Here is a 15056-nt window from a genome sequence, read left to right on the forward strand (position 1 = left end):
GAATAAAGTGGAGGCATAACCCTCCTAGACTTCAGACAATACTACAAAATTTACAGTAACCAAAAAGCATGTCATTGGCACAAAAACATATATATCTAGATCAGTTGAACAGTAGAGAGCCCAGAAATAAACACACATACCTGTGATCAATTAATCTTTGACAAAGGAGAAAGGAATATACAATGGAGAAAAGACAGCCTCTTCAGCAAGTGGTGTTGGCAAAGCTAGACAGCCTCATGTAAATCAATGAAATTAGGACACTTCCTCACAGCATACACAAAAATAAATCAAAGTGGCCTAAACAGTTAGATATAATACATGAACCCATAAAACTCATAGAAGAGGACATAGCAAAACATTCTTGGAGATAAATCATACCAATATTTTGCTTAAAAATTTTTTTTATTTTATATTGTAGGATAGTTGATTTATAATGTATTGGTTTCTGGTGTACATCAAAGTGATTCAGTTATATATATACATATATCCTTCTTTTTCAATTCTTTTCCCAGCAGAATTCCCTGTGCTATACATTAGGTCCTTTTGATCTTTTATCTAGTAGTGTGCATATTTTATCTATGGTTCTTTAGCAGTTAGTTGTGATTTTGATGTTTTCCTGAGAGAAGGTGAGCCCAAGTCCTTCTATTCCACCATCTTATTTACCTTCCTGTACCAATGTTTTCTTAAATGAGTCTCCTAAGACAGAAGAAATTAAAGCAAAAATAAGCAAATGGGAAATACTTTTGCACAGAAAAGGAAACTGTAAACAAAATGAAAGTACATCCTACAGAATGAGAAAATATTTGCAAACAATGCAACTGACAAAGGCATAATTTCTAAAATGTAAAAATACCTCAGTATCAAAAAAAGAAAAGAAAAACAACAACAAACAACTCAACCAAAAAATGGACAGAAGTCCTAAACAGACATTTTTCCAAAGAAGAGGAACTAAAGAGCTTCTTGATGAAAGTGAAAGGGAGAGTGAAAAAGCTGGCTTAAAATTCAACAATCAAAAAACGAAGATCATGGCATCTGGTCCCATCACTTCATGCCAAATAGATGGGGAGACATTGGAAACAGTGAAAAACTTTATTTTCTTTCTACCATTAGGGTGGTGTTATCTGCATATCTGAGGTTATTGATATTTCTCCTGGCAGTCTTGATCCAGCTTGTGCTTCATTCAGCCCAGAATTTCACATGAGTACTCTGCATAAAAGTTAAATAAGCAGGGTGACAATATACAGCCTTGACATACTCCTTTCTCAGTTTGGAACCAGTCCTTTGTTCCATGTTCAGTTCTCACTGTTGCTTCTTGACCTGCATATAGATTTCTCAGGAGGCAGGTAAGTTGGTCTGGTATTTCCATCTCTTTAAGAATTTTCCACAGTTTGTTGTGTTCCACACAGTCAAAGGCTTTAGTGTAGTCAATGAAGCTGAAGTAGATGTTTTTCTGGAGTTCTCTTGCTTTTTCTGTCAACTTATGTTGGCAATTTGATCACTTATATGTGGAATCTAAAAAATAGTATAAATGATTTAATTTATAAAACAGAAACAGACTCAGAGACACATAAAATAAACATATGGTTTATTTGATTACCAAAGGGGAAGTGGCTGCAAATTAAGAGCATAGAATTGGCAAATACACATTCAGTTCAGTTCATTTCAGTTCAGTCACTCAGTCATGTATATATAATAGATAAATAAGAATTTACTGTATGGCACAGGGAACTATATTCAGTATATCTTATCTAATGGAAAAGAATCTGAAATTTTATATATATACAAAACTCTGATGTACACCTGAAACTAACACAATATTATAACTCAACTATAGTATAATTAAAAAAAGAAAGAGCAATAAAACCCCCAAACTGAGCTGAATATACTCCAGAGCTATTTGTGACGATTACTCAAATTCTAAATATTCTACTCTAAACTTATCACTTCAATTTTTAACCTAGGAATTTACTCTTTATGATTGTCTCACAGTTTTCTATTGAACCAGTTACTTTAAACTTGAAACACTCCTATGAAGAAGAATTAAGTTGACATCTGACGTTTACTGTGAATTATAAGTAACACTGATCACTGAGGAAGGCTTTCTTATCTCTCCTTAGAACTCTGCATTCAGATGCTTATATCTTTCCTTTTCTCCTTTGCTTTTCACTTATCTTCTTTTCACAGCTATTTGTAAGGCCTCCTCAGACAGCCATTTTACTCTTTTGAATTTCTTTTCCATGGGGATGGTCTTGATCCCTGTCTCCTGTACAATGTCACGAACCTCTGTCCATAGTTCATCAGGCACTTTGTCTATCAGATCTAGTCCCTTAAATCTATTTCTCACTTCCACTGTATAATCATAAGGGATTTGATTTAGGTCATACCTGAATGGTCTAGTGGTTTTCCCTACTTTCTTCAATTTAAGTCTGAATTTGGCAATAAGGAGTTCATGATCTGAGCCACAGTCAGCTCCCGGTCTTGCTTTTGCTGACTGTATAGAGCTTCTCCATCTTTGGCTGCAAAGAATATAATCAATCTGATTTCGGTGTTGACCATCTGGTGATGTCCATGTGTAGAGTCTTCTCTTGTGTTGCTGGAAGAGGGTGTTTGCTATGACCAGTGCGTTCTCTTGGCAAAACTCTATTAGCCTTTGCCCTGCTTCATTCTGTACTCCAAGGCCAAATTTGCCTGTTACTCCAGGTGTTTCTTGACTTCCTACTTTTGCATTCCAGGCCCCTATAATGAAAAGGACATCTTTTTTGGGTGTTAGTTCTAAAAGGTCTTGTAGGTCTTCATAGAACTGTTCAACTTCAGCTTCTTCACCATTGCTGGTTGGGGCATAGACTTGGATTACCACAATATTGAATGGTTTGCCTTGGAAACTAACAGAGATCATTCTGTCGTTTTTGAGATTGTATCCAAGTACTGCATTTCAGACTCTTTTGTTGACTGTGATGGCTACTCCATTTCTTCTAAGGGATTCCTTCCCACAGTAGTAGATATAATGGTCATCTGAGTTAAATTCACCCATTCCAGTCCATTTTAATTCTCTGATTCCTAGAATGTCAACATTCATTCTTGCCATCTCCTGTTTGACCACTTCCAATTTGCCTTGATTCATGGACCTAACATTCCAGGTTCCTATGCAATATTGCTCTTTACAGCATCGGACCTTGCTTCTATCACCAGTCCCATCCATAAATGGGTGTTGTTTTCGCTTTGATTCCATCCCTTCATTCTTTCTGGAGTTATTTCTCTACTGATCTCCAGTAGCGTATTGGGCACCTACCGACCTGGGGAGTTTCTCTTTCAGTGTCCTACCTTTTTGCCTTTTCATACTATTCATGGGGTTCTCAAGGCAAGAATACTGAAGTGGTTTGCCATTCCCTTCTCCAGTGGACGACATTCTGTCAGACCTCTCCACCATGACCCTCCCGTCTTGGGTGGCCCCCACACAACATGGCTTAGTTTCATTGAGTTAGACAAGGCTGTGGTCCGTGTGATCAGATTGGCTAGTTTTCTGTGATTATGGTTTCAGTGTGTCTGCTCTCTGATGCCCTCTCGCAACACCTATTGTCTTACTTGGGTTTCTCCTACCTTGGACGTGGAGTATCTCTTAACGGCTGCTCCAGCAAAGCGCAGCCGCTGCTCCTTACCTTGGACGTGGGGTATCTCCTCATGGCCGCCCCTCTTGACCTTGAACGTGGAGTAGCTCCTCTTGGCCCTCCTGCGTCCACACAGCAGCATGGGAACAACAGAATGGGAAAAACTAGAGATCTCTTCAAGAAAATTAGAGATACCAAGGGAACATTTGATGCAAAGATGGGCTCGATAAAGGACAGAAATGGTATGGACCTAACAGAAGCAGAAGATATTAACAAAAAGTGGCAAGAATATACAGAACTATACAAAAAAGAGCTTCACGACCCAGATAATCACGATGGTGTGATCACTCATCTAGAGCCAGACATCCTGGAATGTGAAGTCAAGTGAAAGCATCACTACGAACAAAGCTAGTGGAGGTGATGGAATTCCAGTTGAGCTCTTTCAAATCCTGAAAGATGATGCTGTGAAAGTGCTGCACTGAATATGCCAGCAAATTTGGAAAACTCAGCAGTGGCCACAGGAGGAAAAGGTCAGTTTTCATTCCAATGCCAAAGAAAGGCAATGCCAAAGAATGCTCAAACTACCACACATTTGCACTCATATCACATGCTAGTAAAGTAATGCTCAAAATTCTCCAAGCCAGGCTTCAGCAGTACGTGAACCGTGAACTTCCAGATGTTCAAGCTGGTTTTAGAAAAGGTAGAGGAACCAGAGATCAAATTGCCAACATCTGCTAGATCACTGAAAAAGCAAGAGAGTTCCAAAAAAACATCTATTTCTGCTTTATTGACTATGCCAAAGCCTTTGACTGTGTGGATCACAATAAACTGTGGAAAACTCTGAAAGAGATGGGAATACCAGACCACCAGACCTGCCTCTTGAGAAACCTATATGCAGGTCAGGAAGCAACAGTTAGAACTGGACATGGAACAACAGACTGGTTCCAAATAGGAAAAGGAGTACGTCAAGGCTGTATATTGTCACCCTGCTTATTTAACTTACATGCAGAGCATATCATGAGAAACGCTGGGCTGGAAGAAGCACAAACTGAAATCAAGATTGCCGGAAGAAATATCGATAACCTCAGATATGCAGATGACACCACCCTTATGGCAGAAAGTGAAGAGGAACTAAAAAGCCTCTTGATGAGAGTGAAAGAGGAGAGTGAAAAAGTTGGCTTAAAGCTCAACATTCAGAAAACTAAGATCATGGCATCTGGTCCCATCACTTCATGGCAAATAGATGGGGAAACAGTGGAAACAGTGTCAGACTTTATTTTTCTGGGCTCCAAAATCACTGCAGATGGTGATTGTAGCCATGAAATTAAAAGACGCTTACTCCTTGGAAGGAAAGTTATGAACAACCTAGATAGCATATTGATAAGCAGAGATATTACCTTGCCAACAAAGGTCCGTCTAGTCAAGGCTATGGTTTTTCCAGCGGTCATGTATGGATGTGAAAGTTGGACTGTGAAGAAAACTGAGCACCGAAGAAATTATGCTTTTGAACTGTGGTGTTGGAGAAGACTCTTGAGAGTCCCTTGGACTGCAAGGAGATCCAACCAGTCCATCCTGAAGGAGGTCAGTCCTGGGTGTTCTTTGGAAGGACTGATGCTGAAGCTGAAACTCCAATACTTTGGCACCTCATGCGAAGAGTTGACTCAGTGGAAAAGACCCTGATGCTGGGAGGGATTGGGGGCAGGAGGAGAAGGGGACGACAGGATGGCATCACTGACTCGATGGACATGAGTTTGAGTGAACTCCGGGAGTTGGTGATGGACAGGGAGGCCTGGCATGCTGCAATTCATGAGGTGGCAAAGAGTCGGACACGACTGAGCTACTGAACTAAACTGAACTGATAAGTAACATAAAAGCTACAGAATAGTTATGAGGTCATAGTTAAGAGGGGTGGGTCTGAAAAAATAATTAAGGACCTCAGAGCTGATAAAATAGTTGTTTTCAACTCTATATGCATATCAGAATCATCTGCTTGTGGTTATTTAAAAAATAAGATTCTTGGGCTATATCCTAGGATATTCTGATATCATTGTTCTTGGAAGAGGCCTGGAATTCAGGTTTTTTAGCTCCCTAGAAACATCTGATGTAATATCAGTTAAAACTAAGAAAATTGAAATACTATTATACAGTTGTGAAAATGAGAATTGAGTAGAGTAGTAATTGGGGGGTGTAGGGGGAGAGGCAAGAGCTCTAGTGTAAATAGCCTTCCAGTGAAGTGTAGCTTGCTCCCCTTACTTCAGCCAGTCATTTCACTTTATGGCTATTCATCTGCTTCAGGTAGATCACTTTAACAATATATACCATGTATGGAGAAGGCAATGGCACCCCACTCCAGCACTCTTGCCTGGAAAATCCCGTGGATGGAGGAGCCTGGTAGGCTGTAGTCCATGGGGTCGCTAAGAATTGGACACGACTGAGTGACTTCCCTTTCACTTTTCACTTTCATGCATTGGAGAAGGAAATAGCAACCCACTCCAGTGTTCTTGCCTGGAGAATCCCAAGGACGGGGGAGCCTGGTGGGCTTCCGTCTCTGGGGTTGCACAGAGTCGGATACGACTGAAGCGACTTAGCAGCAGCAGCAGCAAATAACAATATATACCATATATTTAACAATATATACCAACCAACAATGTCCTTGGTTATAGGGACATTGAGAGTATGTGACTAGATTAACTTAAAATTCTTTCTCAGTACAAGAAAAATATCTCTCTAGGTACAAGCCTAGTGGTATTTCTGGTAAGTGGTACCACCATTATGTGAAAGATAGCCAATTTCATTTAGCACTGAAAATTACATTTTCATAGAATTTATTCAATATTATACCATACATTTATTTTCTTTTCTATGATCGTATTAAAATAAATTGTTTGCCCCTGTTTATATTGGGCTCCCTCCATTCTTTTATTTTTATAGTTAAATATTTTTTGTTGTTGTAACAGAGTGCCATTACACATTTCTCTCTTTATTATTGCATAACTCTAATAAATGCACACTGAGTAAGGACATTTTGAAACTTATTTTTTCAAAAGTGTCAAATTATATATTTGATAATAATTGTCCCAGTATATAATGGTGGAGTTGTATCCTTTAATTAATGAGTAGTTCTAAAAGCACCTAGTGATATTTTCAACCAGTTATTTGTATATAATTTTTCTGGCCATTTTTACTCACAGAAAAGCAAATCTAGAAAGATGAATCAGTCTTAAAATTTGAGAAAATATGGGTTTGTTAATTTAGAGTGCATTATTCAGTCTTCTCTGCAGTGTCCTGTTAATCCCTCTGAGAATCTCTAGATTTTGCCTGGGTCTTTGAATATCCTCACAGACCAAAACAATCAAGCAAAACAAAATAAAGCATGAACAGAGAGCAAACAGAGAACTCACACTGAGAGTGTATGAATCATTATTGGAAAACATCTGTGCACTCGATGCCCAATAGGACACCAGAGGTGCCTCCTCTGTACAAGGAAGAGTAGGAACAATCTCTTGTGAAGATTTTGGAAAGAACAGTTCCAAAATCAAGTGACCAAGCTTGACTTATCATTTTTCACCTTTCTGACCTGATAATTCATTAGTCTCTGAATTACTTTCTTCATTTATAAAATTTATAAAATGAGGTGACAATATTAACAAATTTCTGTAGGGATTAAATGAGATGACATCGATGAAAATGCTCTTTATAATTCTTGAATCAAGAAGCTAACTCAAAAATGTTTATCGAAACTGAGTGAGCAATGAACTTTGTTCTACTTAGACTTGCTGTGCTGTGCTTAGACTTGCATAGTAGTTATAGGGTATTTACTACTCTTTTTTCTGCTAGCATTTGAAGAATCATTGGCTAGAACACCATGCAAGAGGCTCTCTAGACCCTGGAATAGCGATTTTGCTGGGATGTAGTACACTGTCTAATGCTTGTGGTCAGATGGCCAGCTTCCCTCTGAACCTTATTAGAACTCGTATGCAGGCTCAAGGTGAGTTTTATATAAGTCAAATAATCATAAGTTTTAAAAGTTATTTAAAATAATTTTAATGAAAACAGTAGTAAGAACTAACTTAAGACTGTTAAAATAAATTGTTTTAAATGAGTAGAAATTAATGATTTCAAAAACAAAAATGGTAAAATTAATACATAAATCAAAAGCTAATTCTCTGAAATTTAAAGCATGAATCTTGGATTTGTTGTTTTATTGCAGAGTCTTGTGAATTTTAGATTTTATTTCTTCTCCAAAGTTCTATTTGGAACTCTTCACATTTCCTTCAATTATTGATGATTTCCACGGAGTTTCAAATTAGGCAGTTCCATGCAGAACAGTAGAAAAGATTTTTCTTTCTTCAAATTGAGTCAGCGTTTGCTCAGTATGCACGTATTTCCCCCTAGTTCTGCTCTTATCATAGTCTGCATCAGGAACTTAATGCACTTGTGGAACTGAATGCAGTTATTCTGTGTTCTAGTACGTTTAGCAAGAGATATTAGGTAGAGGGTATCGCTTTTGTTTCTCTCAAGTGAAATATTAGGAATTTAGACTATAAGAAAACACACACGTGTCACTTTTTGATAAGAAAAAGAAACCCCACATAATCTGATTGTCATCCCGAGTTAACTATTCGAGGGGTCATGTGGTAAGTTACCTTCTTTTAAATGCTTTTTCTCCTCTTTTTAGTGAGACTTTTTTTTTTTTAATTTATATTGCAGTTCAGGTGAAGATCTGTGTATCCCTCTATCAAACTATGTATGTCATACACAATTACAGATGCTCCTTTGAGGTCCTTTGTGAAAGAATTTCAAGTGCTGTCCAAGAGGGCTTTCTGCAGTGATGGAATTGTTTTTTATTTGTGCTATCCAGTATGGTAGCCATTAATGACACAGGGTTATCAAGCACTTGAAATGTTGTTAGTGCAACTGACAAACTGATTTTCTGGTTTTGCCTAATTTTAATTAATTAAAATGTGTAGCTTCATGTGTCTAGAGACTACAGTTTGGACTGCACAGGACAATTCTACAGGTAGGGAGAGAGGCATACTCTGAAGTAATTTCAACCTCTATAAATTCTCATTTTAACCACTGAACTATCTTTAGATTAAGTATTGTATTACATTGATTTTTTCCTTTATAGCACTGGAAGAAAAAGGAACAACCTCTATGATTCAGCTCATTCAAGATATATATAACAAAGAAGGAAGGAGGGGATTTTTCAGGGGTGTCACGCCAAACATCATAAAGGTGCTTCCTTCAGTATGCATTAGCTGTGTGACTTTTGAAAAAGTGAAAGGACATGTGGGATTCACTGAGAAGTAGAATATCAAATTGTTTCCTTTGCTATAATTACCTAATTGTAAGGTAATACTTCGTTTGTAAGGAGAAATTGACTCCCCCCCCCCCCAAAGGAAAGAGATATCAAGTAATTGTTAAAATATTTTCTCTTTATCTGTTACAAAATCTATATATTAAATAATTATTCTGTTAAAGTTCTTTAATTTAAAATCCTTCACATCCACAGATTCAATTTACACTTCCCACTACTCTCAGAATCCTAACTTGAAACTTGTTTTTATTGGGTTGGAAGATACCATAGTAACACTGTAGAAAACATTTGGTCAGTTGTAGCAGTTTGTGTTAGCTCTTTTGTATTTAAGCAATTTTTTAAAAAGCAGAGCTTGAAAATATTTTATACACTAGAAGAAAAATCAGTGCATTTAAAATTGATGTTGTATGGAAGATCAGTCTAGTTCCCTTCTTTTAAGCAAAATAAAATGTGAGTTTCATAATTCCTTCTATCAGATTATAGATGGAATACTGATGACATGATAACACATTGCTTATTTCTCTGGGTACTTTCATTTGCAAATGTAAACATTGTTGGCTCATTTTTATTCTTGACACTTTCAGCTGTTTGTCAGCACTGAAAACAAATTAACATTGGAGGAATTTTCTTTTATCTTCTGCTTGAAAAACATTTGAGTTTTAAAAATTAAATCCATTATTTCTGAAAGCAATTCTTATTTCAACTTATTTCAACTTGAGTCAGTAGAAATTCCAAATTTCTGTCCTTGGTTTTATGAAAAAAAGAATCATATTCTATGCTGGAATTAAATGAAAGTGCGATGAGACAGTGGTAATGGGCTGGTTGGCCACAACGAACTCAGCTGAAGAACTGCCAGGCTAAACAGACTACAGTCCAGGCCGGGAGACTTAGTCTTGCTGATAAGAAAATTTGACTTTATTCATTTCCTCAAGGTGATCAGTTTCTTGGTGATAAATTAACCAAAATTACTCACAGTCTAAGGTTTATACCATAATGCAAAGTTATTAATCTATAGTGGCACTTAATACTCTCCATTAACCAGAATACTTTCATCCCTTCTCCAGGGCACATCTTTTTCTGGTAGAGGAGGCCAAGGTAGCTTTCTAAGCTTCATTGCTCAGGGGCACAACTTAAAATCACTGCCTTTGTGTAGTCATATCTCCTCTTGCTGGGTTCTTAAACCCAGTCTTGTTAAGGACCCCTGGGCTTGCACACATTCTTTAAAAGATTCCATCTCCAGGAAACAAAGTAATCACCTTCCAAGATGCTGCAATCTTAGAAGGATTAGTGTGTGCGAACTTCGTGAAATCTGCACCTTCAGAGCCTCAGTCCACCAGCACTTTCTGAGCATTCTCTTTTTGCCTCTCCCCTTCGTGTGTTGTATCCAGTTTCAGTCTTGCTCAACATAGTTTCCCCTACACATAGGGCCTTCTCTTGGAGTACAACATTTTGTGGAGATTTCCGAGATCTCCTACTGCTGAGTCCTCTGTTCCTCCCTAGGACATGTGTTACAAACTCCTATGCCAACTTCTTAGGAGCCTTAGGGCAGCACTCATGCCCAATTTTGAAATTTTCAGATTTTTGCTCTCTCCTATTTTCACTGAAATGTATTTAAGGGATTTTATTTCCTTTTACTTTTCCTCCAGTTTCTAGGAGAAGTACAACAATTAAAAATTAGCATCTACCTCATTTCAGTGGAACCAGGAACTCCAAGTGAGACAAAATATATTCAGTTGAATCTTTAGACAGTTTTTCCTTGTATTTGACATTTAAAATAAAGGATAAATAAGCATGTTTGCATACACACATAGAATTACACAAATGTGACAACAACAGGTGCTGAGAAATTGCTTTGGCAGCTTTGGCACCACATGCAGTGTTACCATCAGTGACATTTTCCCAAATGATAAATGTTTACTTGGTAACATTCTGAACAAAAGAAATGTGATTTGCCCTTGCTTTACATGATACTTACTTTCTTGAAATGTTTAATGAAAATTAAAACAGTGTAAAAATAGATAATAAACAGGTTTTATTTGCACAAATGGCCAGTGGGATGTTTAAGTCATGTATGCAATATTTTGTGCAGAACTGTGTATCACATTCCAGGACATTTAGCATTCCTGAGTCCTCCCTCATAAATGTCAGAGCCACCCCTACAAACATTATGACCATCAAAAAGTGCTTCCACAAGTTTGTTAAGACTAAAGGCAAAAAGAACTTCACATGAGCGTTATGCTATAGTTGATAAACATTGCTTCCCACGGAGGTACAGTTTAACAATTCTGAAACCACTGTACATATATGGGCTTCCCTGGTGACTCAGATGGTAAAGAATCTGCCTGCAATGTGGGAGACCCAGGTTTGATCCCTGGGTCGGGAAGATCCCCTGGAGAATGGAATGGCAACCCACTCCAGTACTCTTGCCTGGAGAATTCCATGAACAGAGGAGCCTAGAGGGCTACAGTCCATGGGATTGCAAAGAGTAGGACATGACTGAGCAACTAACACATGCATACATGTATACTGAAATTTGATAGTTAAGTACATGTTGGCAGATGATGGGAGTCACCTTTCTCACTGTTGGAGTGGAAGGTTAGAGATAAACAAGAGCAGGAGGCCCTATTCTATGTGTTAAGGGCTACTGTTGGAGACATCAGTAATAACTCATATTTATCTTAGTATAGATACAAATAGTTACATATAGAGAACATTTGTAGCTATATTTACAGCATACACACCTATATTTCTTTGCATCATCAGCTGAAATTGCCCCAGAGAACCAACACCCCTGGAGCAGTGAGCACATCTTATGCCCAAATCTTGGTTTCTAATACCATTCTCCAATAAGGAAGCAGGATTCCAAGAAATAACTGGTTCTGGGAATTGGGAAGTAAGTACCTGTGATTACCCTGAAGCATCTTGTAGTGCGAAAAAAGTAAAAAGTTTATTTGGTTGCAAAACCAAATAAAACAAAAAGCCAAACCCACACATGTGCACACGCTGAAGGAGATATGTCGACGGGGCATGGGAGCCCACAGAAAGAGCTCCAAATCACCAAAGCTGGAGAAATTTGAGCAACAGAATGAAGTAGTATGGCATTATAATTCAACATAAAATATTCATGAGTCCACATTAATGTAAATTAATGATTGAATAAATAAATGGGAGAGAAGAGACAACTCTTCTTTGCAGAAGAATTCCAAATAATTTATGTAGATGCTTCTTCCTCAACTCCCCACTCCTCAACTCATTAGGTGTGGGCTATGCATAGTGACTTTCGAACAGTGTAATATGAAAGGGGGAAATGTTACTTAGATTAATTGGAGAAATCTGACAAACATTGCTTCAGCCAGCTAGTCAAAGTCAGTATCAGCTAAGTTATACTGATAATATGTACTACCAATACCATGTGATGAGAATGGCAATTTACCTCTGTGTCTTCCTCCCCAAACCCCATAATTATGAGAAAGACATCAGAGGAATCTAAATTGAGAGAGAGTTTACAAAATTCTTTGATTAGTACTCCATAAAATTGTCATCAAAGTTTTTCAAGATCATCAAAAACAAAGAAAATCTGAGAACCCTCATAGCCAAGCCAATAGGAAATTAAGGAGACATGATGACTAGATGGACATGGGATCCTGGAAAATAAAAGGGGCAGTAGGTAAAAAACAAAGAAATCTGAATAAAGTGTGGGTTTTAGTTAATAATTTAGCAGTATTGCTTCTTTGTGACAAATGTACCTTACTAATTACAAATGTTAATAACAGGAGGAAACTGGGCATGAGATACCTCAGTATTCTTTGTATTATCATCACAAATTCCCTGTAAATCTAAAACTATTCCAAAATTATTTTTTATTAAAAATAATTTAAAAATTCTTTCATAAATTTTCAAGTTGCTTCCTAGGAGATGGTATTGCTCTCATTGAACACCTACTGAGTTAATCCCATATTTAAGCTCTGATGGCTTCCCTCTCTTTGCTCACTTAGAAAAATTGAAGGTAAAGGGGAATGTACACACGCATTGCTATTTAAAGGAATAGCTAATGACACTGTTTCACTTGTCATAGGGTTTGTGTGAAATATGTTTATTAGATAATTTGATTTTCTGCCCAGTACATACTTGTTATGATGATGTTGTTAATTACATTAATATTGATGATGGGATATTAATGATAAACTACAGAGGGAGTTTTCAAGGCAGGCTTCAACAGTACGTGAACTGTGAACTTCCAGATGTTCAAGCTGGATTTAGAAAAGGCAGAGGAACCAGAGATCAAATTGCCAACATCCGCTGGATCATCAAAAACACAAGAGAGTTCCAGAAAAACATCTATTTCTGCTTTATTGACTATGCCAAAACCTTTGACTATGTGGACCATAACAAACTGTGGAAAATTCTTAAAGAGATGGGGATACCAGACCACCTGTCCTGCCTCTTGAGAAATCTGTATACTGGTCAGGAAGCAATGGTTAGAACTGGACATGGAACAACAGACTGGTTCCACATTGGGAAAGGAGTATGTCAAGGCTGTATATTGTCACTCTGCTTATTTAACCTTTATGCAGAATACATCATGAGAAACACTGGGCTGGATGAAGTACAAGCTGGAATCAAGATTGCTGGGAGAAATATCAATAACCTCAGATATGCAGATGATACCACCCTTATGGCAGAAAGCAAAGAAGAACTAAAGAGTTTCTTGATGAAAGTGAAAGAGGAGAGTGAAAAAGTTGGCTTAAAGCTCAACATTCAGAAAACTAAGATCATGGCATCTGGTCCCATCACTTCATGGGAAATAGATGAGGAAACAGTGAGAGACTTCATTTTTGGGGGCTCCAAAATCACTGCAGATGGTGACTGCAGCCATGAAATAAAAAGACTTACTCCTTGGAAGAAAAGTTATGACCAAACTAGACAGTATACTAAAAAGCAGAGACATTACTTTATCAGCAAAGTTCTGTCTAGTCAAAGCTATGGTTTTTCCCATAGTCATGTATGGATGTGAGAGTTGGACTATAAAGAAAGCTGAGCGCTAAAGAATTGATGCTTTTGAACTGTGGTGTTGGAGAAGACTCTTGAGAGTCTCTTGGATTGCAAGGAGATCCAACCAGTCTATCCTAAAGGAGATCAGTCCTGAATATTCATTGGAAGGATTGATGTTGAAGTTGAAACTCCAATACTTTGGCCACCTGATGCAAAGATCTGACTCATTTGAAAAGACTGATGCTGGGAAAGATTGAAGGAAGGAGGAGAAGGGGACAACAGAGAATGAGATGGTTGAATGGCATCACCAACTCAATGGACATGAGTTTGAGTAAACTCTGGGTGTTGGTGATGGATAGGGAGGCCTGGCGTGCTGCAGTCCATGGGGTCGCAAAGAGTCAGACACGACTGAGCTACTGAACTGAACTGAACAGAGGGAGTTAGAAATTTCTGAATACACTTGAATTCTCAGACCTATTACTGGAAGGACAAGTGAAAACTGTCATTGATGTGATTTTCCTGTAATTAATTAGTGTAGTTGACTTTCCTTGCTGTGTAGAGTAGTAACTGAGCTTTAAGAAATGTAATATTTTTCCATTAGAGTTCATACTTCAACCAGCCTCAGCAGAGATTTTTCTTAGCCAGTGTAGTGGATCTATAATCAGAGAAGAAAAGCCTTAAGAGGAAGGAATTAATTTCTGCCCTGACATCTTTTATATCTCCTTTAAAATAACTATAATCACTGAAAATATCAGGAAGGAAACGATTTTAAAAAGTCCCTTCTATAAAAGCTATGGGTTCTGTGAATGACTAAAAAGAAGTCTGGTTAAGGAAGACACAGGGCTATGTGAAAACATAAAATTTTATCTTATCACTGGAAAAGTCAGATCAGTAGAACACTGCCATAGGAAAATAGAAGATTATGTTGAAGGCAGGACCATATGAGTATAATGACCTCAATAACCACATCAGGGGAGGATAAAGAATACCAGGAAATAGTGGTGCAGCAGACGTACTATGAAGCACAAGGTAATATAAAGACTTTAGTGGAATATCTCCTACAGGTGATCCTGGAAGGAAAAGCCTACTCTAAATTTTGTGGGTCTATAAAAAAATTTTAAGGCATTGTGACACTGTAG

General features: G+C 37.7%; 1 protein-coding gene across 2 annotated transcripts in view; it reads left to right on the forward strand.

Moving 5' to 3' along the window:
• LOC113890481 (calcium-binding mitochondrial carrier protein SCaMC-1-like) overlaps window positions 1-8936 on the forward strand; it is an 87901-nt gene extending 78965 nt beyond the window's left edge. For both annotated transcript variants that reach the window (XM_027538352.1, XM_027538351.1), the window contains 2 exons: window positions 7443-7593; window positions 8737-8936. In XM_027538352.1, the coding sequence (XP_027394153.1) occupies window positions 7443-7593; window positions 8737-8918 (333 nt within the window). In that variant the 3' untranslated portion in view covers window positions 8919-8936. The remainder of the gene's footprint in view (window positions 1-7442; window positions 7594-8736) is intronic.
• The last annotated feature ends 6120 nt before the right edge of the window (window positions 8937-15056 follow it).

Source organism: Bos indicus x Bos taurus, chromosome 3 (assembly GCF_003369695.1).
Source record: "Bos indicus x Bos taurus breed Angus x Brahman F1 hybrid chromosome 3, Bos_hybrid_MaternalHap_v2.0, whole genome shotgun sequence".
In the NCBI taxonomy this organism is placed as follows: domain Eukaryota; kingdom Metazoa; phylum Chordata; class Mammalia; order Artiodactyla; family Bovidae; genus Bos; species Bos indicus x Bos taurus.